The 26,627-nt window shown below is 44.1% G+C and overlaps 1 protein-coding gene across 2 annotated transcripts in view; it reads right to left on the bottom strand.

Annotated features, from left to right (window-relative positions):
* The window catches only part of STARD13 (StAR related lipid transfer domain containing 13), a 326,179-nt gene that overhangs the window by 168,606 nt on the left and 130,946 nt on the right, over positions 1–26,627 (bottom strand). For both annotated transcript variants that reach the window (XM_038761765.1, XM_038761766.1), the window contains one exon: positions 18,455–18,488. In XM_038761765.1, the coding sequence (XP_038617693.1) occupies positions 18,455–18,488 (34 nt within the window). The remainder of the gene's footprint in view (positions 1–18,454; positions 18,489–26,627) is intronic.

Here is a 26,627-nt window from a genome sequence, read left to right on the forward strand (position 1 = left end):
GTAGATTAGGGACAGGGGAAATAGTAGAGTATAAGAGTATTTACATAAGTATCCTGGGGTTGGGGTGGGTATCATTGTGCTTAATGGGTATGTAGCCAAGTTCACAGTCCATTCAAAAGAGAAGGGCAAAAGAGGAAAAATAAAGGGCTCTGTGCTGATTGTGAGGAATTGTACTACACACTTGGGAGAGCTGACCACAAACAAGAATGAAATGCATTCCCTGACCTCAAGGCCCTTACAATCTAAGGAGGCAGCCATAATTATTTATAAATTGGGAGCAGGAGGAACCCACGGGAAGTACAAAAACAGAGAAATATGTCAGGATGGAATAGCCGAAGAATTGAATGTCCAAACCAATAGAAATATGTAACATAAATGTTGAGGATAGAAATGGAATCCATAACTGATGAGGAGGAGGTGACTTCTGAGACTGGGATGTCATAAGCCTTTCAAATGCAAAACAAAATCACCCCTGGCTTTCTAGTCTCACCTTACCTAAGGATGACCAACCAGCCCTGCCCTCATCTCCTCGGACCTCTTCTGGAGTTTGTTTCCTCTGAGGATTCTTGGTGTCCCCTCACAGGTGGATTGGGAGTTTCGATCTGAGCGGTAAGCAGATGGCTCGGGGCCGCAACAGTACATGATTAATGTGCCCTGAGAGGCTGAGGCTGCCAAAAGGCTGAAATTCCAACCTTAGGTGCGTGGCTCCATTTAATGTGTCATCTTCAAGATGAACGAGCCCCACGAAAGCAGCTCGATTGGAGAACGCGGCTCCAAAAAGGAGGTGGCAACGCACTTCCAGCAGGGCCGGAGAGGATCCCTGCCTTTCATGGTTTAAACAATGAGGTAGTGGGTCTTCATGTGGGGGGGATCAAATTCCACTAAAATCCCAGGGCCCAGAAAGGTCACCCCTGAAAATGTTCCTGCCCTTCCCCTAGACTGCAAGCTCCCTGAGGGCAGGAACCGTGGCCTGGGGGAAAGAACATGGGAGAGGGAGTCAGGAGATCTGCGTTCTGGCCCCAGCTCTGCCACTGACCTGCTGTGTGACCATTGGGTAAGTCACATACTCCTTGGGCCTCAGTTTCCTCATCTGTAAAATGGGGATAAGATACCTTCTCTCCCTCCCTCTTAGATGATGAAGCCCAGTTAGGACATGGAACTGAGCCTGATACAGTGATCTTGTCTCACCCCTGTGTTGTGCAGAATCTTTGGCAGAGGCTTACGAAATAACCTAATAATCTCTGTACTCTCCCAAGTATTCAATACAATACTCTCGGCACTCAGAAGGCGCTCAGTAAACATTACTGATTGACTGAAATGGGAGCCAGAAGATCTTTTCACCTTTTGAAGGAGATTCCATTGCCAGAAAAGAGTTCCTTCCCTCAATAACCTTCCCAAGTGGTTATATCAGAGCAGCATTTTTGGCTGAATGGAGGGTTGGGGAGAGAAACTGTTAAATCAACTCACGGAACATCATTTATCAAGGTTTGTTACACCTGAATTTATCAATATTTCATGCTCTTTCATAATATGCAAAATCCACCCCATCTGCACTGCAAACTGGTCTTGACTGAAATCACTTACTATTTATAAGACACAGGTCCTGAACACATACATGCAAGCAGTAGATATTAAGGTATGCCAATAAAAAGTATTGCCAAAGCCTGACCCTACTGGTATTTCTGATTGAAGTTGATAAACTAATCCAAGTGCAGAGAACCACAAGCACGCTGGAAATGATAAACCAGAACAGTGACTGCCAAATTTTTCTAGCATGTGATCTTTGCTCCTCTCTCCTCCCCAATCTCTTGTCCCCATTCTCCATTTCCCCACCAGTGCTGAATGCTGCCTGCCTCATAATAAGGGAGAGCAATCCCATGAACTATAGGGGGAGAGTGTCTAGCAAGGAAGGGAAGTGAGGCAGATAGGAGGCAGAAGGACCTGGGTTCTAATCCCGGCTCCACCACCTGTCTGCTTTGTGAACCGTGGTACGTCACTTTACTTTTATGTGCCTTCGCTTCTCTCTGAGACATGGACTGTCCAATCTGATTAGCTTGCATCTACCTGGTACCGAGTAAACACTTAACAAAAACAATAAAAAAATAAAATAAAATATACACCCAGGACTCCTCTGGATGCCCTGAGAAGAGCCAACTCCTCTACATCCCCCGCTCCCTCCACCGCTGGAACAGCTATGAAATTAATACTAATAATTTATTCCCTCTTTCCCCAGCTGGCTCGCACAAATTTCAGAGCTATCCCACCTAAATCACCACGCCTGGTCCCTTTACTTACGCAACTTATTTTGCCTCTGGCTTATGCCAAAGGCTTCGTACTCAATTAGCCACATTACCACGTTCTGCCTGATGAGTTGGAATGAATGTGGCCATTCGGTTTTGCACTGAGGCCGTCACGTGTTCATAGTATGCCTACTTAGGGTAATGCTGCCCGACAAACCTCCTGCAGGACCACTTTGCTGGGTACCGGATGCCCAGCGCGATCCCATAAATCCTCATAAGGACTTCCTTCTTCTGACTTCCAGGGGAGCACTGATGCCGCCAAAACTTCAGAGCAGAGCCGGACCGGTCAGAATCTAGAAATTCCACTTCCTCTGGGCCCCCCACGACCTTTGTGTCTCATCTGTAAGGGATGACACAGCGAAGACTCTTCCGGGGGTACCTGAGAGCTCTGATCGCTAATGCTCAAACCGGCTGAAACAAAGACCGCCTTGTTGGGGCTGAGATTCAGATGCGGCTCGGTCACTCGGACAGCAAACGGCAACTGCTCTCCCTTGGCTAGGAGATGAAGGTGGCTTTGAATGTGGTTCAAGGGGCTGCCACAATTTCCTAAACACTCTCCAAGCGAAGAATACACTTTGTCCCCAGCACAGGGGATGTATTCCTGACGAACCAGCATAAAGGAAAACTCATGCTGCAGTAAGTATGCCTCCTGGAGTTGATTCACTACCGTCCCACCCTCTTCATATTCGGCAGACACTGCTTTCCCCATAATAATAACTATGGCCTTTGTTAACCGCTTACTATGTGCCAGACACTGTACTAAGTGCTGAGGTAGATACCATACAAGGTTGGACACAGTCCCCATCTCTAAGGCCCTTTTGAAATCACCTCTCCTCCAGAAGGTGTTCCCAGATTAACAGCTCACTTCCCCACCTAACTTCAACACTCCCTGGTAGTACTTCTATCCGTATTTTTATTTTCAATTGCTTCCCCTTTAATGCCTGTCTTCTCTGCTAGATTGCATGCTCCTTGAGAGCAGGGATCAGGTCTATTTACTCTGTTACCCTCTCCTAAGTGCTTAATACAGTGCTCTGTACAGAGCAAGCACTCAATGAATACTATTGACTGATTTATAAACAATTTAGGCAAATGATTTTAATTAGGACCCCAGAAATGATTAGAAATTGTATTTAAAAAGTGAAGTTGTAGAACTTAACTCCTTTCCATAGAGTTCCTTCCCGTGAGAAGTGACTGTTTCAAATCTGGAAAGGCTGAGCAATATGGTATTAGGATTTTTTTTGGAGTCGGGTTATTTTTAACATTCCCTGGCAGACTCCTGGAGTGAAGGTGAAAGCCAACATTTTGTAGGCATTTGCTCCTGAGCATGGCAGGAAGAATGTCTCCAGCAGATTGTTTTTGAAAATGTAAAAGAGCCAAAAAATGAAAATGCCACCACTACGCTTTCACAAATGTCCTTTAGGAGCTCCTCCCAGGAGTGGGGCCGCCTCAACAGAGAGCAATAACATCAGTGAGGTCTTTCTAAAAACAGGTGTTTTGATGTCCAGTCAATTGCCATGTCAAAGGCTGCACTACCCTAATGTACAGCCACTGCCTGTAGTACAGCCAAGCAGGCTCCTCTCAGCTGTATACGTAGAAAAAGGATCTGTTTTTCAGCATGACTTGAAGGCCTCTAGTAACACTATCAAGACATGGACCCAAAATTTTGGAAAAGTTTCCAAAGCAGTCTCTGAAGTCAATTCAGGCTGCAGCATGGCCTAGAGGAAAGAGCACAGGTCCAGGACTGCGCTTGTACAAGTCACTTAACATCTCTAGGCTTCAGTTTCCTCACCTGTAAAACCCCATGTGGGACAGGGACTGGGTTAGTAATAATCACTAAAAAAAGTTTTGATTAACTGAAATTTATTTGAACATCTATCTCCCCCACTAGATTATAAGCTCCTGTAGTGTAATAACAATAAATAATAATAAATATTATTATGGTATTTGTTAAGTGCTTACTATGTGCCAGGCACTGTTCTTAGAGCTGGGGTAGTTACAAGCAAATCGGGTTGGACACAGTCTCCTTCCCATGTGGGGCTCACAGTCACAATCCTCATTTTACAGATGAGGGAATTGAAGCACAGAGAAGTGAAGTGAATTGCCCAAGGCCAAACAGCAGAGAAGTGGCAGAGCTGGGATTAGAACCCATAACTTTCTGACTCCCAAGCCCATGCTCTACTTCTCCCAAGTGCTTAGAACAGTGTCCTTCACAAACTAAGCACTCAATAAATACCACTGATTGACTGATAAAGCGCTTACCATGTGCCAAGCACTATAATAAGCACTGGGGTAGATCACAGGTTTACACACAGTCCCTAACCCACTTGGGGCCCACAGTCTATGGGGGAGGAAAAACAGTTATGAGTATCCTGTAGCTATCCCAGAGCCTAGCACAGTCCTTGGCACATCGTAAGCGCTGAATATATGTTTGTACATATTTGTTACTCTATTTATTTATTTTACTTGTACATATCTATTCTATTTATTTTATTTTGTTAGTATGTTTAGTTTTGTTCTCTGTCTCCCCTTTTTAGACTGTGAGCCCACTACTGGGTAGGGACTGTCTCTATATGTTGCCAACTTGTACTTCCCAAGCGCTTAGTACAGTGCTCTGCACACAGTAAGCGCTCAATAAATACGATTGATGATGATGATGATGAATTAATACCCTTCACTATTAATATATGTGAACTGGGATACTTCTGTCCAACTGGAAACAGGTAACATTTTGTGGGGCATATGCCCAGCCTCAGATCTCTGGTGGATGAAGCTGCTTTCCCTCCTCAGAGTTTCGACATAGCATGCTGCCTGTCTAGAGGGAAACGAGGCCAGAAATAGGGTGAGCAGATTGGCCAAACGGAAAGAAAGGGATGTGTGAAGTCTTCAGGGGAAGGATGGAGTCCACCAGGAAAAGAAAAGAAAAAAATCCCCCAGCCACAAAAATCCCACAGAACAGACTTGAGGCAGCTAGCACAGGCGTGAAATGTGAAACAATAAATAAACCTTCTTTAAGGCATGGATTCAATTTGGTGGACTGACGATTAATGCTGCTCTCTCAGCCTGAGCTCCTCTGAGCTGGAGCATTTTAACTGTGCCACTGTCAATTGCCCGGGATGTAAAATACATGGTAGAGGTGACAAGCAGCATAGCCTAGTGGAGAGAGCATCAGCTTGGAAGTCAGAAAGACCTGAGTTCTAATTCCAGCTCCACCCCATGTCTGCTGTGTGACCCTGTGCAAGTCACTTCACTTCTCTGGGCCTCAGTTCCCTCGTCCGTAAAATGGGGATTAAGACTATGAGCCCCATGTGGGACATGGACCGTGTCCAACCTGATTAGCTTGTATCTACCCTAGCGCTTAGTATCATGCCTGGCACATAATAAGTGCTTAACAAATTTAATTAAAAAAAATCAGATTAACAGACTATATATTTGGATGCACACATCTCCATGAGTGCTGAGGATTGGTAAAGTAAAAAAGTGCTAAAGGTGGCTGTTGGGCTGAAGCGTTCGATACCATTTTCATTTCCCTACCGGTATCCTGTTCTTCCCAAAGTCTTTGTTCAGGGATGACCATCTCTCTTTCCGAAGAGTCCCATCCAAAATGGTCTGTCTCCCTGGTTATCTCCCGTCAACCCACACTGCTAAGCCACACTGTCTGACGTTGTAGTGCTCTGACTCTTAAATGCCCTTTTCAAATGACCCAGCTAGTAATTGCTGCTCTACCCCGCTGAATGTGATCTCTGTTAAGCAGGTTAAACTGTTCTGGCAGAGAGCAGCCTAAAGCTACAGGAACAGAGACTGAATTACTTTTCCAGAAAGGAACAAATGTAGCTGGGTATTCTTAGACAATTTATTTTATGGACGGGTTAATTAAATGTTGGCTGTGAGATTTGGGGTGTGGAGAATAGCAGTAGATTTTCCTTGTTAGGTCTTCTGAGAATGCCTGTATTACATGAAGCAGCACATTTTCCCCAATCATTAATTTGCTTTAGGATAATCTGAGCTGAGCCCAAGGACAAAGGAGGACAATGAGTGAGTGCATCTCTTTGGAAATAGGAACTAGGCCTCCAGGTTCTCATTCTAAGCATTTTTGCTCTCACGCTGAATTAAGTGGCTTTTTCTGAATGTGATGGGATCGCTCTGCATTCCTGGATCGCATCTATTTATTCATATTTGACGAACGCTTACTGTGTGCAGAGCACTGTACTAAGCGCTTGGGAGAGTACAATGTAATAGAGTTGGTAGACATGTTCCCCGCCTCAGCTGGGCAAGCAACAGATCAAGACACAGATGATCCACATACAAATCCAACTTGCCACGAACTGTATAACTTCACCCAAGCCACTTGACCTCTCTGAGCCTCAATATCCTTATTTGTCTAAAGGGGGAAATAACACAAACTCATGCCCCATGATTCCTGGAAGGTTCTAAATGGGTCAACTTCAGGGTTTGGATCTGACTATGAGAGAGAGAAAGCTTGGGGACAAGAAAAGGGAGGAAACGTTTCTCCCAAATGCTGGTTCAGAGTCGGGAATTCTGAGTAGCTGTTGAGTGGGGATCCAGACCCCAGGAGACTTTGTGCTTATTTATCTGCTCCTCTTCGATCCTCCCCATAAATGCCTTACTGTATCTAACTGCTGACTTTCTTTAGGATTTAGTCCAACTGATAGTGGCTACTGTAGTGTCAACAAACGACTGTGGTGGAGGAGGTTTTTCAATGGTTCCTGAAGAGAGGAGCTTAGGTGGCTGAGGAGGAGAAAGGAGCCTTTTCTTACCTCCTCAAAAGTTGCCTATGACATTATCGACTGGCTTGACAGAGTAGAGTCAAGTTCATGATTATGGGGGTGAATGATACCATTAATCACTGGTCTTTACTGAGCACTTACTGGGTACAGAGCACTCTATAAAGTGTTTGGGAGAATACAATGGGGGTAAAAGATACAGTCCCCCATCCTCAAGGACCTTACTCTTGTGGGCCCAACATTTTCAGGTTATTTGGAAAATTCCATATTCAGAAACTCTTGTACTATATTAAAACAATCCCTCTAGACATACACCCTTATTTTCGCACAACCGATCCCTATTTGAGGTAAAGATCGTTATTTCTGTACAGCAACTCACTTCAACAGGGAGGAGCAAGTCCTTCATATTTACTCAGTGCATGGAGCAAAGCAGCTATTTTACCAAAAAAAGAACTTCGAGCAGGAATTTCAATGGCATTTGTTGAGTGTCTCCCTCCCAGCAGGTCCCAGAACCGGGCTAATGCCCCACTTCATCTTGCATGAAAAGTGCTGAGGGTATTGCTAATTTATTGCTGCCTTCTGGCTAAGTCCTTAATGCACCTGTGGCTAATTCACTCCTATATGTAACTTCCTTCGGGCAGGGGCATTCTGATAGGCATCATGTCTAATCGGGGGATTGATTTGATCTTGGAAAGATACGTTAGTCAAACCCCAACTGTATGGCACCCTTAAGAGCCGGTCAGGGGGAGGGGGAATGGGAGAGGCAGAGGAGCTGAGGCTTCTGTAATTCCAGTCCAATGTGCCAATGCCCCCTAATCTTGACCAAACAGCCTAATAAACAATAATCACAACTATGACTGTGGTATTTGTTTACTCTGGGCCAAGTACTGACCTAAGTGCTGTAGTTGATACAATATAATCAGGTCAGACACAGTCCTTAATTAACCTGTATCTACCCCAGTGCTTAGGGCAGTGTCTGACACATAGTGATGCTATTAAAAAAAAACCCCTAGGAATTTCTGCCCACCCACCCCCTGCCCCAATTTCATTAGGAAGATGCCTCCCCCACATCCTGCCCATTTGCTTGGGTTACTCCATTAAGGCAAATGGCTGAAGGCCAGAGAGTAGATTTTCTTTTTCTTTCTCAAAGAAATTTCACTGTTCCTTCAGAATGATCCCCAAGGGATAGGTCATACATAATCAGCTTATAAACTCCTCTAAGCTTTAGCCTGCCTGCCCGGAATTAGGGCAACAATGCAGGCTCTGACAGAGAGACCGCTGCAGTTCTAGAGCTCAGTATCAACACTGTACCCCAAAACAGCCTCCTCTAATTGCCACAGAGAAGACCCCAGGGTCTTCATCGTCCACAGCAGCAAGGGCGCGGGACTTTGTGCTTAAAACCTCCTGGGTCTTGATATCTCTCCCTCTTACCTGATGCGCTCTTCCACACTAAAATCTCTTCAGGGACCCGAGCCTGGAAAGACGAATTTTCTGAAGTAAGACTGTTTCATAGATCGTCAAATTTTAATTTTTTGCCAGTTTTACAAATAACTTTCTTCCCCTTCTATCAATCATATTTATTGAGTGCTTACTGTGTGCAAAGCGCTGTACTAAGCACTTGGGAGAATACAATATAAAAGAGTTGGTAGACACATTCCCTGCCCATTTCTAATGACCATCAGTGCTCTGAAATCACTTCAGAATGCAAATAAGACTTACAAGATAGCATAGCTTAATGCATGGGATTCAGGAGATCTGGGCTCTAATTCCAGCTATTACTGCTACTACTAATAATAATGGTAATAATTTCTAAACTGTGAGCCCACTGTTGGATAGGGGTTATCTCTGTTGCCAAATTATACTTTCCAAGCGCTTAGTACCGTGTCTGCACAGAGTAAGCACTCAATAAATAAGACTGAATGAATAATAATGGTATTTCTTAAGAGCTTTCTATGCACCAAGCACTATACGTAGCACTGGGGTAGACACAAGATACAAGATATTTGGTTAGACACTGTACTGACCCAACATGGGGCTCAGAGTCCAAATGGGAGGGGGGAGCAGCTACTGAATCCCTATTGCACAGATAACAAAACTGTGGCACAGAAAAATTAAGGTCACGGCAGGAAAGTGACAAAGCCAGTATTAGCAGTGTGACCTTCGGCAAGTCATTCGACCTCTCTGTGCTTCAATTTACTTGTCTGTAAAATGGGGGTAAGATACCTTGCCCTCACGTCTTAGATTATGAGCCATCTGTTGGACAAAAACTGGCCCCAAATCTACTAACTGTACCTGTATCTGTTGATTGTAAGACAGGGAGCTGCATGAATTTGATAGACAATCTTTGCTTCTAATCCTTTGAGCTCCACGTAAGTCAAGACGACAGCAACTCGATTCGCTGTTATTTTATCAGGGACCGACCGGCTGATGAATAATTGATGATCAGAGAACATACAAATGGTTTCTGGTTCTGCCTTTTAGTTTTTTTTCATAGTAAATGGAGAAGAAACCCTCATTCTGGGAGCCAGGGGACCTGCTCACATTAGATAGAGCCTGGAACAGGACTTGGAATTCAAGGGTGAATCAGGCTGGTGGATATGACGATAACCCAGTCCCGTGAGCCCACTTTTGTGTAGGGACCGTCTCTATATGTTGCCAACTTGTACTTCCCAAGTGCTTAGTACAGTGCTCTGCACACAGTAAGCGCTCAATAAATACGATTGATTGATTGATTCGGTATTGAGTCACAACCGGCTAAGATGGTGGTCTCTGGCACCCGACCTGCAGTTATGCTGGTGGAACATAAATGGGCTCAGACACGTTTAAACTAGATGCTGAGGCCGATGCCTATTCAAGGGGTCATTTAGAATGACCATACGTGGTGCAGGAGAGGGTGCTTGGATGTATTTTTAGAGCTCAGGAACATGGCCGAAGAAGCCTGGGTGCACTAATTCCAACTGCTTCCATACCTTGTCAGATAGCGTAAGTTCTGGTTATCGGAGATCCTTCGACATCACTGTAAATAGCAACAGAACTGACAGGCTTTTCTCTGACGGGTTTTCTCCCAGCGATAGCAGCCCCCTTGTACAATCGGACCACTTGCAGAAGGAATAAAAGGATTTAGGCCATCTGGATTGCTCACGGTTATCTAACGAGGGAATGTTTTAAACAGGGGTTTAAACGGGGATGCTGAAAGCAAACCATCATAAGAGTGCATATGTAATTCAGTATATAGCAGAGACACTCAAGCAATCGATCAGGTTCGGATTATGTAGGGGGTAAACTTCTTTCTGAACTTTTTTTTTTTAATGGCGATTCTTTCTAGCTATTTCTTTAAAACTGGCCCTTCTTATTTCCCTCCTCAGAGCTCTTCTGTGGGTACAGCTGGGGAAAAAAAGCTGCAACAATCAATTCACAATCCACTTTATGCAGAGTACTGTACTAAAAGCGTGGGAGGGTACAACAGAATCAGTTGACCCGATCCCTGCCTACAGTATAGCACTTACGATCTAGAGGTGGAGACATAAATTACAGATAGGGGAAATGGTAGAGAAAAAGGGTAGGGAGGTACACAAGGCTCAGGATGGGATGAATATCAAGTGCTTAAAGGGTACAAATCCAAGTGCATAGGTGATGCGTTACTGTTAGGCTGCACACTGCTTTGATCAACCAATCAATGGTATTTATTAAGTGCTTACTGAGTGTAAAGATGTGCATTTCACTTAAGAGAGTACAGCAGAAGCAAGGAGAAAAAAATCATTTCTAAATGCTAAATTCCTTGAGGGCAGCAATAACTCCTACTAATTCTGTAGTACTCGCCTGAGTGCTTTGTACTGTGCTCAGTACGCAGAAGGCCCTCAGTAACTGCTATTGATTGGTGGACTGATTTCTATTTGCTGATTGTAAAACTAGAGTTTTGACATTTAGTGTCTTGGTTTTCTGCCTGCTGTGGTTTTCTGAAAATGGGACTGATGAAAGTGATTAGTGCTCGTCTGGGGGAGGAAAAAAACAGCCATTTCACCTTCTGGAGAGCACCTCATTATACCCTCACCCTGAAAATTATTCAAAAATATATTTCTAGTAGTCCAACTTTAGCTTCATTATTTTTAAACAACTGCCTTTGTGCTGTAAACAGTATTTTAAAGCAGCATGGCTCAGTGGAAAGAGCCTGGGCTTGGGAGTTGGAGGTCATGGGTTCTAATCCCGACTCTGCCACTTATCTGCCATGTGACTTTGGGCAAGTCACTTAACTTCTCTGAGCCTCAGTTACCTCATCTGTAAAATGGGGACTAAGACTGTGAGCCCCACGAGGGACAACCTGATCACCTTGTATTCCCCCCCGCAGCGCTTAGAACAGTGCTTCGCACATAGTAAGTGCTTAACAAATGCCATCATTATTATTATTATTATTAAAGGAAATAGAAAATAGGGTAAAGCTGTCAGGCTGTTAACTTCTCTGAGCCTCAGTTACCTCATCTGTAAAATGGGGACTAAGTCGGTGAGCCCCATGAGGGACAACCTGATCACCTTGTATTCCCCCTCCCAGAGCTTAGAACAGTGCTTTGCACATAGTAAGTGCCTAACAAATGCCATCATCATTATTATTATTATTATTAAAGGAAATAGAAAATAGGGTAAGGCTGTCAGGCTGTTTAAGAAATGGCCCGTTGCAAATATTCAAGCTCCTCTGCATAAAATCTTAAATGCATGCATCTTTATCATTGTATTTATAGTGCGCATAAAATTAATTAGGTTAAAAAAAATCACCTTAATGACTTCAGCATACGCATGTGGAAGGCTGTTAGGGGCCCAGCCATGATCATATGAGAAAAAAAAGAGAAGCAGCGTGGCTCAGTGGAAAAAGCACGGGCTTTGGAGTCAGAGGTCATGGGTTCAAATCCCAGCTCCACCACTTGTCAACTGTGTGACTTTGGGCAACTCACTTAACTTCTCTGGGCCTCAGTTCCCTCATCTGTAAAATGGGGATGAAGACTGTAAGCCCCACGTGGGACAACCTGATCACCTTGTAAATTCCCCAGCGCTGAGAACAGTGCTCTGCACATAGTAAGCGCTTAATAAATGCCATTATTATTTTATAATATCTAATAATATTTTATTATTATTATTTATTATTATTATTATTATATGTAAATCTGCAGCAGTGCGTCATTCCACTTTTAGCAGTACTGGATAGAACAGAACAACTTTCCCCAGAGATGCTGAGGGGCTGCCAGCACCTGCCCCTCCGCTCAGAAAACTGAGGCCACGTCCTGATGTGAAGGCATTATCTATCGCACATTATCCCGAAGCCCTGACCCAAGGAGCTGAGCTTCTCTCTCCACAGAGAAAACGCCTCAGGAAATAATAACTACAACAGGATGGGAGTTCTGTTGACTTTTTGTTTTCTGGGGAAGGCACACCTCACGCTCCCTGGAAGATCTTAGCAAACTCCAAACCAATGAAATGGAGAAGCAGCATGGCCTAGTGGAAAGAACCAGAAGAACTGGGTTCTAATTCCGCTCTGCCAATTGCTTGTTGTGTGACCTTGGGCAAGAGAAGCAGCGTGGCTCAGTGGAAAGAGCACGGGCTTTGGAGTCAGGGGTCATGGGTTCAAATCCTGCCTCCACCACTTATCAGCTGTGTGACTTTGGGCAAGTCACTTAACTTCTCTGTGCCTCAGTTCCTTCATCTGTAAAATGGGAATTAAGACTGTGACCACCCCCATGGGACAACATGATCTCCTTGTAAACTCCCCAGCGCTTAGGACAGTGCTGGGGACACATCCAAGCCGTCACCAAAACCTGCCGATCTCAGCTCCGCAACATTGCCAAGATCCGCCCTTTCCTCTCCATCCAAACCGCTACCCTGCTAATTCAAGCTCTCATCCTATCCCGTCTGGACTACTGCACTAGCCTTCTCTCTGATCTCCCATCCTCGTGTCTCTCTCCACTTCAATCCATACTTCATGCTGCTGCCCGGATTATCTTTGTCCAGAAACGCTCTGGACATATTACTCCCCTCCTCAAAAACCTCCAATGGCTACCGATCAATCTGCGCATCAAGCAGAAACTCCTCACCCTGGGCTTCAAGGCTCTCCATCCCCTCGCCCCCTCCTACCTCACCTCCCTTCTCTCCTTCTACTGCCCAGCCCGCACCCTCCGCTCCTCCACCACTAATCTCCTCACTGTACCTCGCTCTCGCCTGTCCCGCCATCGACCCCCGGCCCACGTCATCCCCCGGGCCTGGAATGCCCTCCCTCTGCCCATCCGCCAAGCTAGCTCTCTTCCTCCCTTCAAGGCCCTGCTGAGAGCTCACCTCCTCCAGGAGGCCTTCCCACACTGAGCCCCTTCTTTCCTCTCCCCCTCGTCCCCCTCTCCATCCTCCCGTCTTACCTCCTTCCCTTCCCCACAGCACCTGTATATATGTATATATGGTTGTACATATTTATTACTCTATCTATTTATTTATTTATTTTACTTGTACATTTCTATCCTACTTATTTTATTTTGTTGGTATGTTTGGTTCTGTTCTCTGTCTCCCCCTTTTAGACTGTGAGCCCACTGTTGGGTAGGGACTGTCTCTATGTGATGCCAATTTGTACTTCCCAAGCGCTTAGTACAGTGCTCTGCACATAGTAAGCGCTCAATAAATACGATTGATTGATTGATTGATTGATTGACAGTGCTTTGCACATAGTAAGCACTTAATAAATGCCATCATCATTATTATTATTATTAAGTCACTTCACTTCTCTATGCTTCAGTTCCCTCAAGTGTAAAATGGGTATTAAATCCTAGTTCTCCCTCCTACTTAGACTGTGAGCCCCATGAGCCCGTTGTTGGGTAGGGACCGTCTCTATATGTTGCCAACTTGTATTTCTGCAGCGCTTAGTACAGTGCTCTGCACACAGTAAGTGCTCAATAAATATGATTGAATGAATGAATGAATAAATAAGGGGTGTATCCAACCTATACAACTAGTACCTACCCCAGAGCTCAGAATGGTGTTGGACATAGTAAGCACTTAAATACCATAAAAAAAATATTGGACACAGGACTTTTCTCACCAACTACAGGAAGTAAAAGGTTATTTTTTTTTTTTACATAAAAGGTTATTTGTGCTGCTGGAGGCAAGCCTAATGGCTGAATAGAAAAAGTCACCCAATCTGACTGTGCCTGGGTTTTTGTTTTCTTATGGTACTTGCTAATCACTCAGGATTTTAAGGCAAATTTGTTTAAATAAAAATTCAGGGTGGAAAGAAGAGCAAATAGCTTTATAATCACTTTTAGCTTCCTTTGTCTATGCCAAATTTTCATGAAATGATGACACATGCACCACTGTAGGTGTACACATCTAATAACAATAACAATAATACTAAAAATAATTGTAATATCTGATAAGCACTTGCTATGTGCCAAGCATTGTCGTTAAAACTGGTGTAGATACAAGTTAATTAGGTTGAACACAGTTTCTGTCCCACAGGGGACTCACCATCTAAGGAGGAGGGGGTAGGATTGAATCCCCATTTTACATATGAAATAATTGAGGGCCAGAGAAGTGATGTGACTTGCCTGAGGTCACACAGCAGAGGAATGGCAGAGCCAGGATAAGAACCCAGGTCTTCTGATTCCCAAACCCGTGCTCTTTCCACTAGGCCACACTGTCAGGGTTTCAACTGTTTTGGGGCTGTGCTTAGGGAATTTGAGCCTGCTGTTGGGTAGGGACCGCCTATATATGTTGCCGACTTGTACTTCCCAAGCGCTTAGTACAGTGCTCTGCACACAGTAAGCGCTCAATAAATATGATTTAATGAATAAATGAATGGAAACTGCCTGTTCATCATGCAGCTGTGGTTTCATTAGGCTCTCCTGATTTGCCCAGGAATCTGCCTGATTGATAGCTGTGGTCCGGAGGGACTGGTGACCCAGGGCTTCTGCTCTAGACCTCCTTGCTACTCTCTTTGGACTCTTCAACACCATCCTGAGTGCACAAAGAATAGTCCCAGGCTGGGAAAAACATATGTGTGTACGGAGGAGGGACAGCTGGTTATATCAATCAACCAGTCGTATTTGAGGGCTTACTGTGTGCAGAGCACTGTACTATGTGCTTGAGCGACTACACTGTAACAATAAAACAGAGTTGGCAGACACATTCTTAGAGGTGCTAATGTGAGGTTCTCGGAACAGGCCCCAGGTTGGTAAGAGTGATGCAGGAGAGTGCCTTAAAAAATGTCCATCCTGTCTGCGAGTCACAAACCTCATTTAGGGAAGCTGGGGTTATAGTTGGGGCGGATTTCAGCTAAAAATATTTCCAGGTGTTGTTCTCTTCCATTTTGCAGAAGTGAATTTTTTGACTTTAGCTTGCTAAATTCTAAGCTCCTCGAGGGTGGGGGTCGTGTCTTCCAATTCCAGTATACTTTCCCAAGTGCTTCTTAATCCAGTGCTCAGATCACAGTAGGTCGATAAATATAACTGACTGACTACAAGAGAAGGGACACCTTGCTTAGATTCACAGCAATGCCATTCTCCCTCCCTTGGTCCTATGAACTGTTTGATTTTCTGACTCCATAGTAGAGCTTTATCTCCTAACAACAAGGAAAGGGGACTGTGCTGTAAATCACTCCTCCTAAAATAGTTATCTAAAGAATTTAAGTTCAGTGAGGGCAGAGAATGTGTCTGCTATTCTGTACCCTCCCAAGCGTTTACTACAGCGCTCTGCACACAGTAAGCACTAAATACAAATGATTGATTACTTAATGCAATTAATGCCTTACCTCAGGCCATTGTCCTGTGTGTGTGTGGGGGGGTGGGGGTGGGGAGGGTACTTTTTAGTATTTATTTTGTGCTAGTCACTGAACTAGGGGTTGAAGAGCAGACCTGGGGTTGAAGAGCGGACCCGGGCTCTTACAACTAGGTTATCCTGCTTCTCCTCTCTCCAGCGGAGCTCCCAGTTATCACACAGGCTGAAAATTCACAAAGCTGAGGTTGAGGAAACACAGTTAGAAGAGTATCACCTACAAATTAGCATATTAATATCTGTCTCCTCCTCTTGTAAGCTTGTTCTGGGCAGGGAACACGTCTACCGACTCTGCTATATTGTACTCACCCAGTGATATTTATTGAGCGCTTCCTGTGTGCAGAGCACTGTACTAAACGCTTGGGAGAGTATGCTACAACAGAATTGATAAGTCCATTTCTTCCCTCTCCGCCCTGTCTTTGAAGAAAATTGTCTCTCCCCAAGTAGCAGTAACAATAGTGTCATTTCTTGAGCACCCACTGAGTGCCTTGGCACTTGGGGTGTATAACACAAGACAGGATTCCTGCCTACATGGAGCTTGCATTCTAATGGAGATGGTAGGCATAGACTTATTCCCAAACAGTGGAGTCAGAATAAATAAAATGAAGCTCTCAAGGACAGGGAATACAGTTCTCATGTCTGGTGTGCTCTCCCCAGCAACTAACACAGTGCTTCATACCAAGTAGGTGCTCAAAAAATACCACTGAGTGATCAGAGCTGGAAGGGCAATGTTCCAGTTTCCCTTGCTCGCCCCACGTCTGCCAGATGCCCATGCCTATGGCTCCAAAGGGGAAATGCCATTGGAATCAAGATTATACAAAGGCCAAGAATGAGGTATACCCCCTTCCTAGCCTACACATATGACCTGCTTTTTTCTTTTTCAAAACTAGAGTTACGATCCTACAACACCCTGATTAAATATACAGCAAAAGCACACTCTACTATCCTTTCCTCATCTCTCTTACTGCCTGGTCGCTCTTTATAATTACTCGGGTAGAAATTGACTTGACTCTTCTAATTTTCTGCTTGCCTGCCTTTCCGATGTTTCTTCCAGTAACACAAAATGTGTTGTGCTTACAAGCACTAAAAATAGAGGCATAGGGAGGCAGAGATTCCATTGTCCAACATGGAAATACTCACAGATAAGATTGATATCAAATCTTGGAACCACACTATTAGAGCTCACCAGGGCCCAACTGCCTTTTCAGAGATTAAACTGTGCCAGGAGAACCCCTGTCACTTCTGTCCTCCGGTTTGTTGGCGTGAAAATTGTCCTGATGGTCTCTGGGCTGAAGCAAGGGAGATAAAGAATACCTCCTGCCCGGAGCTGGAGAAAGACGAATGTTCAGCATAAAAGCTGAGAAATGAATCAGGCTCTTATCCAGTTACAACACTCAGATTGTTTCCAAGCTGCGTGTTTCCAATTTGGGTTTATCCATCACCTAGCCAGTCTGAGGCACCGGCGGTTCATGATTGGAGCAGATGTAATGCGTGGCTTCAGATTCAAAATGCTACTTCATCAAGAGAATTGAAGCAAATAGCATGTTCGGTTTGGCATACATTACGGTAAATGGAGGAATTCATGCCATCTTATTAGAGGGATGTGCTTTCCACAGGGAAATATTCTCATTGAAGGTGCAGAAAATACCCAACCAGGGAGATCAAAGCTGGCCAGCTGACAAAGTAAATGAGCTAAAAATGCTACCCAAATTGACACAGAAACACGTGTGGGGTGGAGGTGGGAGGGAGAATGTTCTGCTATAATGAGCACAGCACATGGTTTGTGTGCTGAGCTCAGCGTTGCTAATGAAGACATCCACTTTCACAACAGGATTCCAGCTATTTGTGTTAAACAAGCACCTCTGTCTGATGGTCCTGGGTAGCAGCAACACTGAGAGCTGAAAGATTTTGCTTACCTGTTTTCTTTAAGATAAGGCAATCTTTGGGAAAAGCGGAAGGGACGGTTTGGAAGAAGTAGTAGTAGTGACAGCAAAGATATTTACTGAGGAAAATACACCGTAGTAAGGTGCTTGAGATTTACAATAGAAACACAAAACACATTTCCTGGCCGCAAGGAACTTACACTCTAATGAGCAGAAAGATACAAGCAGTGGCAACCGAATAAATAAAACTAAAGGTTCAATCACCTGTACAAAAGAACAGCAGAATCACTGAACTTCTGCACCAGTAGTGATTTGGATTTATAAACCAGTTGGGGGTACACCTTTCTACAAGTGACAGCGGAAGACTAAAAATGAACTCTCATCAACAAACAGGCCAATGATCACTGCACCTTGAGCATGACAGGAAAATAACTAGCACAGAATGTTTCTGTGGACAAGTTTTGGAAAAAATTCTCACTCAGTGAAGCCAGTTTTTAAAAAGCAAACCCCCAAAGAAAAAGAAATTCTCACTTTCCCCAATGAGAACGCCCACATCTTGAAAGCCCATAGAGCATAAAGAGCAAGTTGGCTTTCATGTGAACTGCAGGTCAAGGATAGCATCTAGAATACCAATTTCCACTGATACCCAACATGATATATATTGATAAATTATGCATTCATTGTTCAAAACCAAGCTTTCCTAAGAAGAAGCATATGGTCCCATCAGGCTTACCTGCTCTCTCTCTGCTCCATTTGCGTGATGGTCCCTGGAAGAAAAAAATTATATACTTTTTATCATCTTTATCACAATTCCTAAAATCTGCGAAAAATGGGACTGGCAAAAATAAGCTGATAATTCACTAAGCTAGCCACTGACATGGGGATTAATTGGCACTAGAAATGGCAACTGTGGCATTATCCAACTGTGGAGTTTTACCAGCCAAACACCTCTTCTCTGTTTGAGACCCAGAGAAATTGCTAGCTGAGATATTTCAGCCTGAGGGCTTCAAGAGAGGGAGCAAGAGGTTGCCTTCAACCTTAATACCAAGGTGTTCCCAAAAACCTTCTGTACTTAATGTCAGAAGAAAGAGAAGCAACATGCCCTGCCTAGTGTACAGAGCACATCACTGGGAGTCAGAAGGACCTGGGTTCTAATTCCGACTCTGCCACTTGTCTGCTGTGTGACCTTGTTAACTTGTCCGCGCCTCCGTTTCCTCACCATTAAAATGGGGAATAAGACTGTGAGCCCCATGTGGGGCATGGACTGTGTCCAACCAGAGTAGGTTGAATCTACTCCAGCACTTAGTACAGTAAGAGCTTAGTATCAATAATAATAATAATGATAATCTATCCCAGCGCTTAGTGCAGGGCCTGGAACGTAGTAAGCGATTAATGAATTAGAAGGGGAAAAAGAAGTAAGGAGGAGAAGCAAGGAGGAGGAGGAGGAGGAGTGGAGGGAAGTGGGAGAGAAAGTGGGGCCGAGATGGGAGAAGCAAGAGTGAGGGGAATGGCAGGGTCCTGACTCAAGACTGGCACTGGAAAATGTGCCCAGCCTGCCCGATACACAATCCTGAGGACCAACCTTCTTAAAAGGAGCCCATTTTAAGTGGAAACTGTACTGAAAATTGCAACTGAATCTGGGAAGAAATGCACCTACTGAGGGAATCTGACAGATTAAAAGAGATGTAGGGAAACAACCATAACACACTGCGTAATTGACTGAAAGACCAAATGCATTTTATTGGAAAGTTTACAACCCTTTTGCATGACACGGTGATCAATCAAGTCAATAAAAACATTAAGTACCATTGTCCCAATGTGACTAAAAGACTGTGTCACCACCTGCTACTCTTGAGAAATAAAGAAACCATTTGTTCACAGTTCCCGCTTTAGGGCTCTGTTCTAATCAGAAGCATCAAATTGAACCCCAGAGTAAATATGCTTTTTGATAAATCTGTGCTTCATCTTACGATTTATTTACTCTGACTTAAGTCCACCTGTTGATTTCAAGCACCAAAACACCATCTTCAGTTACGATCTTGTTTCCCCCAGTTTGTCAATGTACACAAATGCCATGCACGTATGATCAGGGCTTGATAGACGAAAGAAATACAAAAGGCTATGCTTCCCCTACCCCACCCCACTCCTCTCTTTCTCGGTTTACATAAGCACTCACCTTCCCACCCAAACTCTGTTCCCCCCTTGACATTTCCATCCCTGTAGACAGCACCACCACCCTCCCTGTCTCACATGCCCATAGTCTTGTCATTATCCTCCACTCATCTCAATGAACTCACATTTTCAATCTGCCGCCAAATTCCGTCATTTCCATCTCCAAAACGGCACTAAAATTCACCCTTTGCTCTTCATCCAAACTGCTGTTATGCTGATCAAAGCACTTATCCTATCAACATTTTTCTTAAAAAATAATAATAATAATGGTGTTTGCTAAGCGCTTACTATGTGCCAAGCGCTGTTCTAAGTGCTGAAAATGTGTTCTCTTCAGATTTCCCCACTCTCCCAAGAGCTTAATACAGTGCTCTGCATATAGTAAGCACTCCATAAATACAATTGAGTAAATGAATGAATATTCTGATTAGGGAAGAAATGTATGGGTGTTTCATCCCCTCTCAACTCTTCCTATGAGCTGGTGGGAGGGCCAATACGTGGTGAAAAGATCCCAAGGTGGCAAGAAGAAGGGAGAAGCAAGGAAACTGGAGGATTCACACACTTTCAAAAGCAGATTCGGAATCCTTATGAGCTGACTGTTCCCAGATTCAAGGTACAAAATATACCCTGAATTACAAAATATACAAAATATAGGGGCAGGTCATTTTATTGGGTCAATTTATTATTTCAATTGTAAAAATTATGACAATGAACTAAATGCCTACTTAGTACTTAAGCGCTTGGTACTCCGCACACAATGAGCACTCAATAAATACTTGATTATGTCCCAAGCACTGTGATGAGGGCTGGAAGAGATACAAGATAATCAGAACAGCTATAGTCCCTGGCCCACACGGGGCTCACGGTCTCATAGGGAGATTAAAGCTAGTAAAGTGACTTACCCAAGGTCACGCAGCCAGTCACTGGCAGCACTGAGACTGGAGTCAAAGTCTACTTTGAGACCCCGCATCATTCTGGGAACCCGCCCTGAAACATCTATATAATATCCTTGTAGAGGGGGATTTTAGAGATGGAACTACTAGGTCACTGAGAGATTAGTGAATTTTCACGGGACTCCACTCCAGTGCAGAACTCTATTCTACCTTCATGCCTGACTTCTTGCTCATGACTCATTCCTCCACTTGAAAAATCTCCTGCCACAGATTTTGAACTGAACAGCAAAGGTAATTTGTCACCTTGCTTCATTTCTAAAGTCAAGTTCTACTGGTAAGCAAAATGGTCCAGGATCTCCCTGAATTCTAGCTCTCGCCCTCTTCTCCTCCCTCCCCGCCTTTCTTTCTTTCTTTCCTTCTCCCTTCCTTCCTCTCCCTCCCTCCCTTCACCTCTCTTTCTTTTTTCTCTCTCTTTTTCTTTCACACACACACACTCTCTCTCTCTCTTTTGGATCTGATCACCTGTGGAGATGGGAATTCCTTAGAATAACCAAGAGTAGCTATTTACCTGTTACCTCTCCTAGCAACAACTCATTTACTAGACTGATAGCTGGTTCTTCAGTTCGGGTTACATTTTAAAATACTTTGATGCTGTGCTTTTGTGGTCAAAGAGAGATCAGATAGAGTGTCTGAATTGGATTACTTTCTTGGACTCTGTTTATGGTTGAGTGATATCTGAATTTGTTAATCCAGAAGACAAACTGTGAATGGGTCTACTTTCTAGTCCTATTAAAAGCAGAAACAAAATCAAGGTCAAAGGAAAAACTTTCAAAACTGAGGGAAACTCTGCTCCTGAAAGTATCCAGCCTCTCTTTTTGGCTTTCGCGCTACGAAATGGGGTTAATTAAATGAATGAAAACCCCTGCATTAATTGGAGCAATGTGAATGAAGAAACGTACAGCCACAAACACACTGGCAAATGTTTTCAGTCACCTCAGGCTGATCATTTCTAAGTCTCCTCTGTTAGATGTAAGCTCTGTGGACAGGGCATGTCACTTCTCTACTTTGAAATTCCTTCCCCAAGTGCTTAGTTCACTGCATAACACCTAGTGTGTTCTCAATAAAAACAACTACTACTCAAGTCTCATATCCCATTATCTGTAAAACTACACTCTGATTTCCAACACAAGTAATGTCACTTCTCTACTTTGAAATTCCTTCCCCAAGTGCTTAGTTCACTGCATAACACCTAGTGTGTTCTCAATAAAAACAACTACTACTCAAGTCTCATATCCCATTATCTGTAAAACTACACTCTGATTTCCAACACAAGTAACAGAATCATAGGGGCAGAGGGAACCTTTTTCCAAGCAGAACTGTATGTACTGCATCCCAGAAATACCTGCTAGTTAAGGGAAGCAGTGTGGCTCAGTGGAAAGAGCCCGGGCTTTGGAGTCAGAGGTCATGGGTTCAAATCCCGGCTCTGCCAATTGTCAGCTGTGTGAGTTTGGGCAAGTCACTTAACTTCTCTGGGCCTCAGTTACCTCATCTGTAAAATGGGGATGAAGACTGTGAGCCCCTTGTGGGACAACCTGATCACCTTGTAACCTCCCCAGCGCTTAGAACAGTGCTTTGCACATAGTAAGCACTTAATAAATGCCATCATTTTTATTATTATTGTTTTTAGAATATGCCAATGCTGAATATCAATGATAATAATAAGGAAACTACATGGAGCATACATATTACATTGAATTGGGTTCTGCAACCATCTGTCCAGCGGATCTGGACTGTAAGCTCGTTGTGGGTGGGAAATGTGTCTATTATTATACTGTACTCTCCCAAATGCTTAGTAGAGTGCTTTGCACACAGTAAATGCTCAATAAATAAGATTGAATGAATTGGATCAGAAATGACTCCATTTGACCTCTTCTCCACTACTCAGTGGTATTTTGAGCGGGAGTGAAGTGTCTGGGAGTTACTCCCTAGAAGCACATTGGGGCCAAAAATGATTTAATTCGCGGGTCACTCTGCAGACTACATCTCCTCAATCAACCAACCAATGAATAGCACCTGTGGAGGGTCCGTGGGCAGAGAGAACAGCAAAGATCAGCAGTCATGAGCCCTGCCCTCAAGAAGCTTCCAGCCTAGCTGGGGAGATGGAAGCTAGAGTTCACACCCTAGCGATGAGCTTGGGACGCAGGCCCAAGTGCGCAGGTTAGCCTGGCATTTCCAGTCCTAGGCCCTGCCCGTCAGCCCCTCCCTACCCACATTTCGAGCCCAGGAGCTGCTGAGAGTGGTCAAAGGCACCGGATGTCCAAGAAAGGCTTTGAGCTCTCCTCAGGGAATCAATCAATCAATCAATCAATCAATCAATCGTATTTATTGAGCGCTTACTGTGTGCACAGCACTGCACTAAGTGCTTGGGAAGTACAAGTTGGCAACATATAGAGACAGTCCCTACCCAACAGTGGGCTCCCAGTCTAAAAGGGGGAGACTAAAAGTCTAAAAGGGAGGAATCCCACCTCCCCATCCCCGCCCCTAATAATAATAATAACTGTGATATTTGTTAAGCGCTTACTACGTGCCAGGCACTGTACCAAGCATTGGGGCAGATACAAGAAAAGTGGGCTGGACACAATCCCCTTTTTAAAGATGAGGTAACTGAGGCACAGAGAAGTGAAGTGACTTGCTCAAGGCCAGCCAGCAGACGAGTGGCAGAATCGAGATTAGAACCCATGACCTCCTGAATCTAGGCCCGTGCTCTAACCGCTGCATGACACTGCACTGCTTGAGTCCGATGTTATTCTGTGCTGCCGCTAGACACCCAGAGTAGATTTCCCTGGGCATCAAGAGGAAAATAATCATAATTGTGTTACTTGTTTAGCACTTACTATGTGTCAAGCACTGTTCTAAGCGCTGGGGTAGATACGAGCTAATCAGGAAAACCTACCCCTTTCCTTGGAGTGGGTCTTGCCCTTTTAAACCCACCATGTGCCCGGGTGCATTGCCAGTGTGACCGACTGCCGGAGTGAATGCAGTCATGGCACAGTCCCATTCTCTCCCTGCCTCCTGGCTCCTGGGGGGGTCGAGGGGAAGAAGCCATGTGACCAGTTCATTTTCTGCCTAGCCGCAATGCAGACAAACATCATTTTCCCTTTTTTTTTTTTTCTCAGCTGAGCCAAACGACCTTCCTGAAAGACTCAAGGATGTTCTTTCTGGAAGGGCTCATTCCACATCTTTTGGCAGGGTTGCTACTCCAGGCAACTAACTGCCTGCTATTTTTAACCGGAATTTGCCATGATTTAGTTGACTGAGTGAATAAATCAGGGACACAGAGGTGAAAGGAAATCACTTTCACGCAAATGTTTTGCAGAACAACTCGGATTTAGAGGTACGCTGTACATGAAACTGCACTGTAAAGAAACTGCTTGTAGTGTTTAAACAACTTGCCTTTCTCTCTGCCTTTACACAAATTATGAGGCAACTAACTGGTCCTTTCCCACCGTGTTCTCTGCTGAATGGCTAACAACAGATATTTTAGTCCCCAGGCTACGTTACGCCTACATTCCTGTGTTCACCGATGCTTTTCCAATGGCTCAAGTGCCCATGTATCTACCTGGCCTTTGTGCTTGAAGAAGACATCAATAACAGTGAGATTCAGAGTGTTTATCTTAAAAGCAGGGTCTCGGTCAGAAGGACCTGGGTTCTAAACCAGGCTCTGCCAATTGCTTGCTGTGTGACCCTCCTCGGTGCCTCAGTTTCCTCATCGGCAAAAATGGGGATTCAATACCTGTTCTCCCTCCCACTTAACACTGTGAGCCCCACATGAAACCTGATGATCTTGTACTTACCCCAGGGCTTAGTACAGGGCTCTACAAATGCAATTATTCAATCAATCATATTTATTGAGTACCTACTATGTGAGGAGGACTGTACTGAGCACTTAATAATAACAACAATAATGATGTTGGTATTTGTTAAGCACTCTGTGACACGCACTGTTCTAAGCACTGGGGTAGATACAAGGTGATCAGGTTGTCCCATGTGGGGATCACAGTCTTCATCCTCGTTTTACAGATGAGGGAACTGAGGCACAGAGAAGTGACTTGCCCAAAGTCACACAGCAGACTTGTGGTGGAGCCGGGATTCGAACCCATGACCTCTGACTCCAAAGCCACACAGCTGACAATAATAATAATAATAACGATGGCATTTGTTAAGCGCTTACTATGTGCAAAGCACTGTTTTTAAGTGCTGGGGGGGATACAAGGTGATCAGGTTGTCCCGCGTGGGGCTCACAGTCTTCATCCCCATTTTACAGATGAGGTAACTGAGGCTCAGAGAAGTGAAGTGACTTGCCCAAGGTCACACAGCAGACATGTGGCGGCGCCGGAATTTGAACCCATGACCTCTGACTCCAAAGCTCGTGCTCTTTCCACTGAGCCACGCTGCTTCTCTACTGAGAGAATACATTATAACAGAGTTGATACAGAGTTGCCCAAAATGATCTTACCATTTAGAGGGGATAATTATTATTATCATTATTATTATTATAATTACCACAGCATGTGTTTTCTTAATGGAGGGTCCTACAAGAACGCAACCCCTATGTTCTAGGAGAACAGGGGATATAGTTAAATTTACTACTCCACCCAAAAGCCGAGGATTAAAATACGAGGGACGCGGAAAGGAGAGGGGGAGTCAGCATGGGGTATTCTGGTAGCAAACAACTAAAGGAAAGGTAGCCATTCGCTATGGAATGGCATATGACTTATTCAACCTAGAAGTACCTTTTTGAGGAAACTAGGTGGAACAACAAATGTTTTGGTTTTGGAGAAGGATGAAAGAAAACAAAGGACGATCCAGTCAGGCAAATCTTGAGGCTAAGTGGAATAAATTTATAAAGGGGCTCATCATCATCATCATCATCAATCGTATTTATTGAGCACTTACTATGTGCAGGGCACTGTACTAAGCGCTTGGGAAGTACAAATTGGCAACATATAGAGACAGTCCCTACCCAACAGTGGGCTCCAAGTCTAAAAGGGGGAGACAGAGAACAAAACCAAACATACTAACAAAATAAAATAAATAGAATAGATATGTACAAGTAAAATAAATAAATAAAGTAATAAATATGTACAAACATATATACATATATACAGGTGCTGTGGGGAAGGGAAGGAGGTAAGATGGGGGGATGGAGAGGGGGGCGAGGGGGAGAGGAAGGAAGGGGCTCAGTCTGGGAAGGCCTCCTGGAGGAGGTGAGCTCTCAGTAGGGCCTTGAAGGGAGGAAGAGGAAGGCTCATTTTCATTTCATAAAATGAATTATTCTGAGGGATCTGGACGCAGCCTAGTCCTTTTTTTCCTAATCAAAAATTATAGTTAAGCTCAAATGTAATTACCAACAATGCTGCCAGATTGATTTCTATACTAAGCAAAATGCCAAAAAATAAGTAGACGATTTATAACGTTATCACCCTTTATCTCCTCTAAAACTCAACAGCTTCTTTGGTTTCCAAAATGAAATGATCCACGTTGGGTACAAAGAGCTATTAACATACCTAGTTTTAAATCGGAATCCCAGAGGATTTTCAAAAACCTTGCGCACATTCAAATGATTTGCGATATTTCTAACCTTCAAAACAGTGCTTCAGGACATAAGAAAATAATATCAGCGTGTAGTGTGACCCTGAATTCTACAGCCAGAAGCGTGAAAATGCCCCCAAACGTTTGGAAAATGTCTGGCTGCATAAATTAATTTACAGAGGGAAAACAACCCCAGTGCTCTGTATTGGGAGGAACTTTCTAGAATGCGGTCTCCGTCTCTGGGAACCTTTA

The sequence above is a fragment of the Tachyglossus aculeatus genome, chromosome 20 (assembly GCF_015852505.1).
Source record: "Tachyglossus aculeatus isolate mTacAcu1 chromosome 20, mTacAcu1.pri, whole genome shotgun sequence".
Lineage (NCBI taxonomy): Eukaryota > Metazoa > Chordata > Mammalia > Monotremata > Tachyglossidae > Tachyglossus > Tachyglossus aculeatus.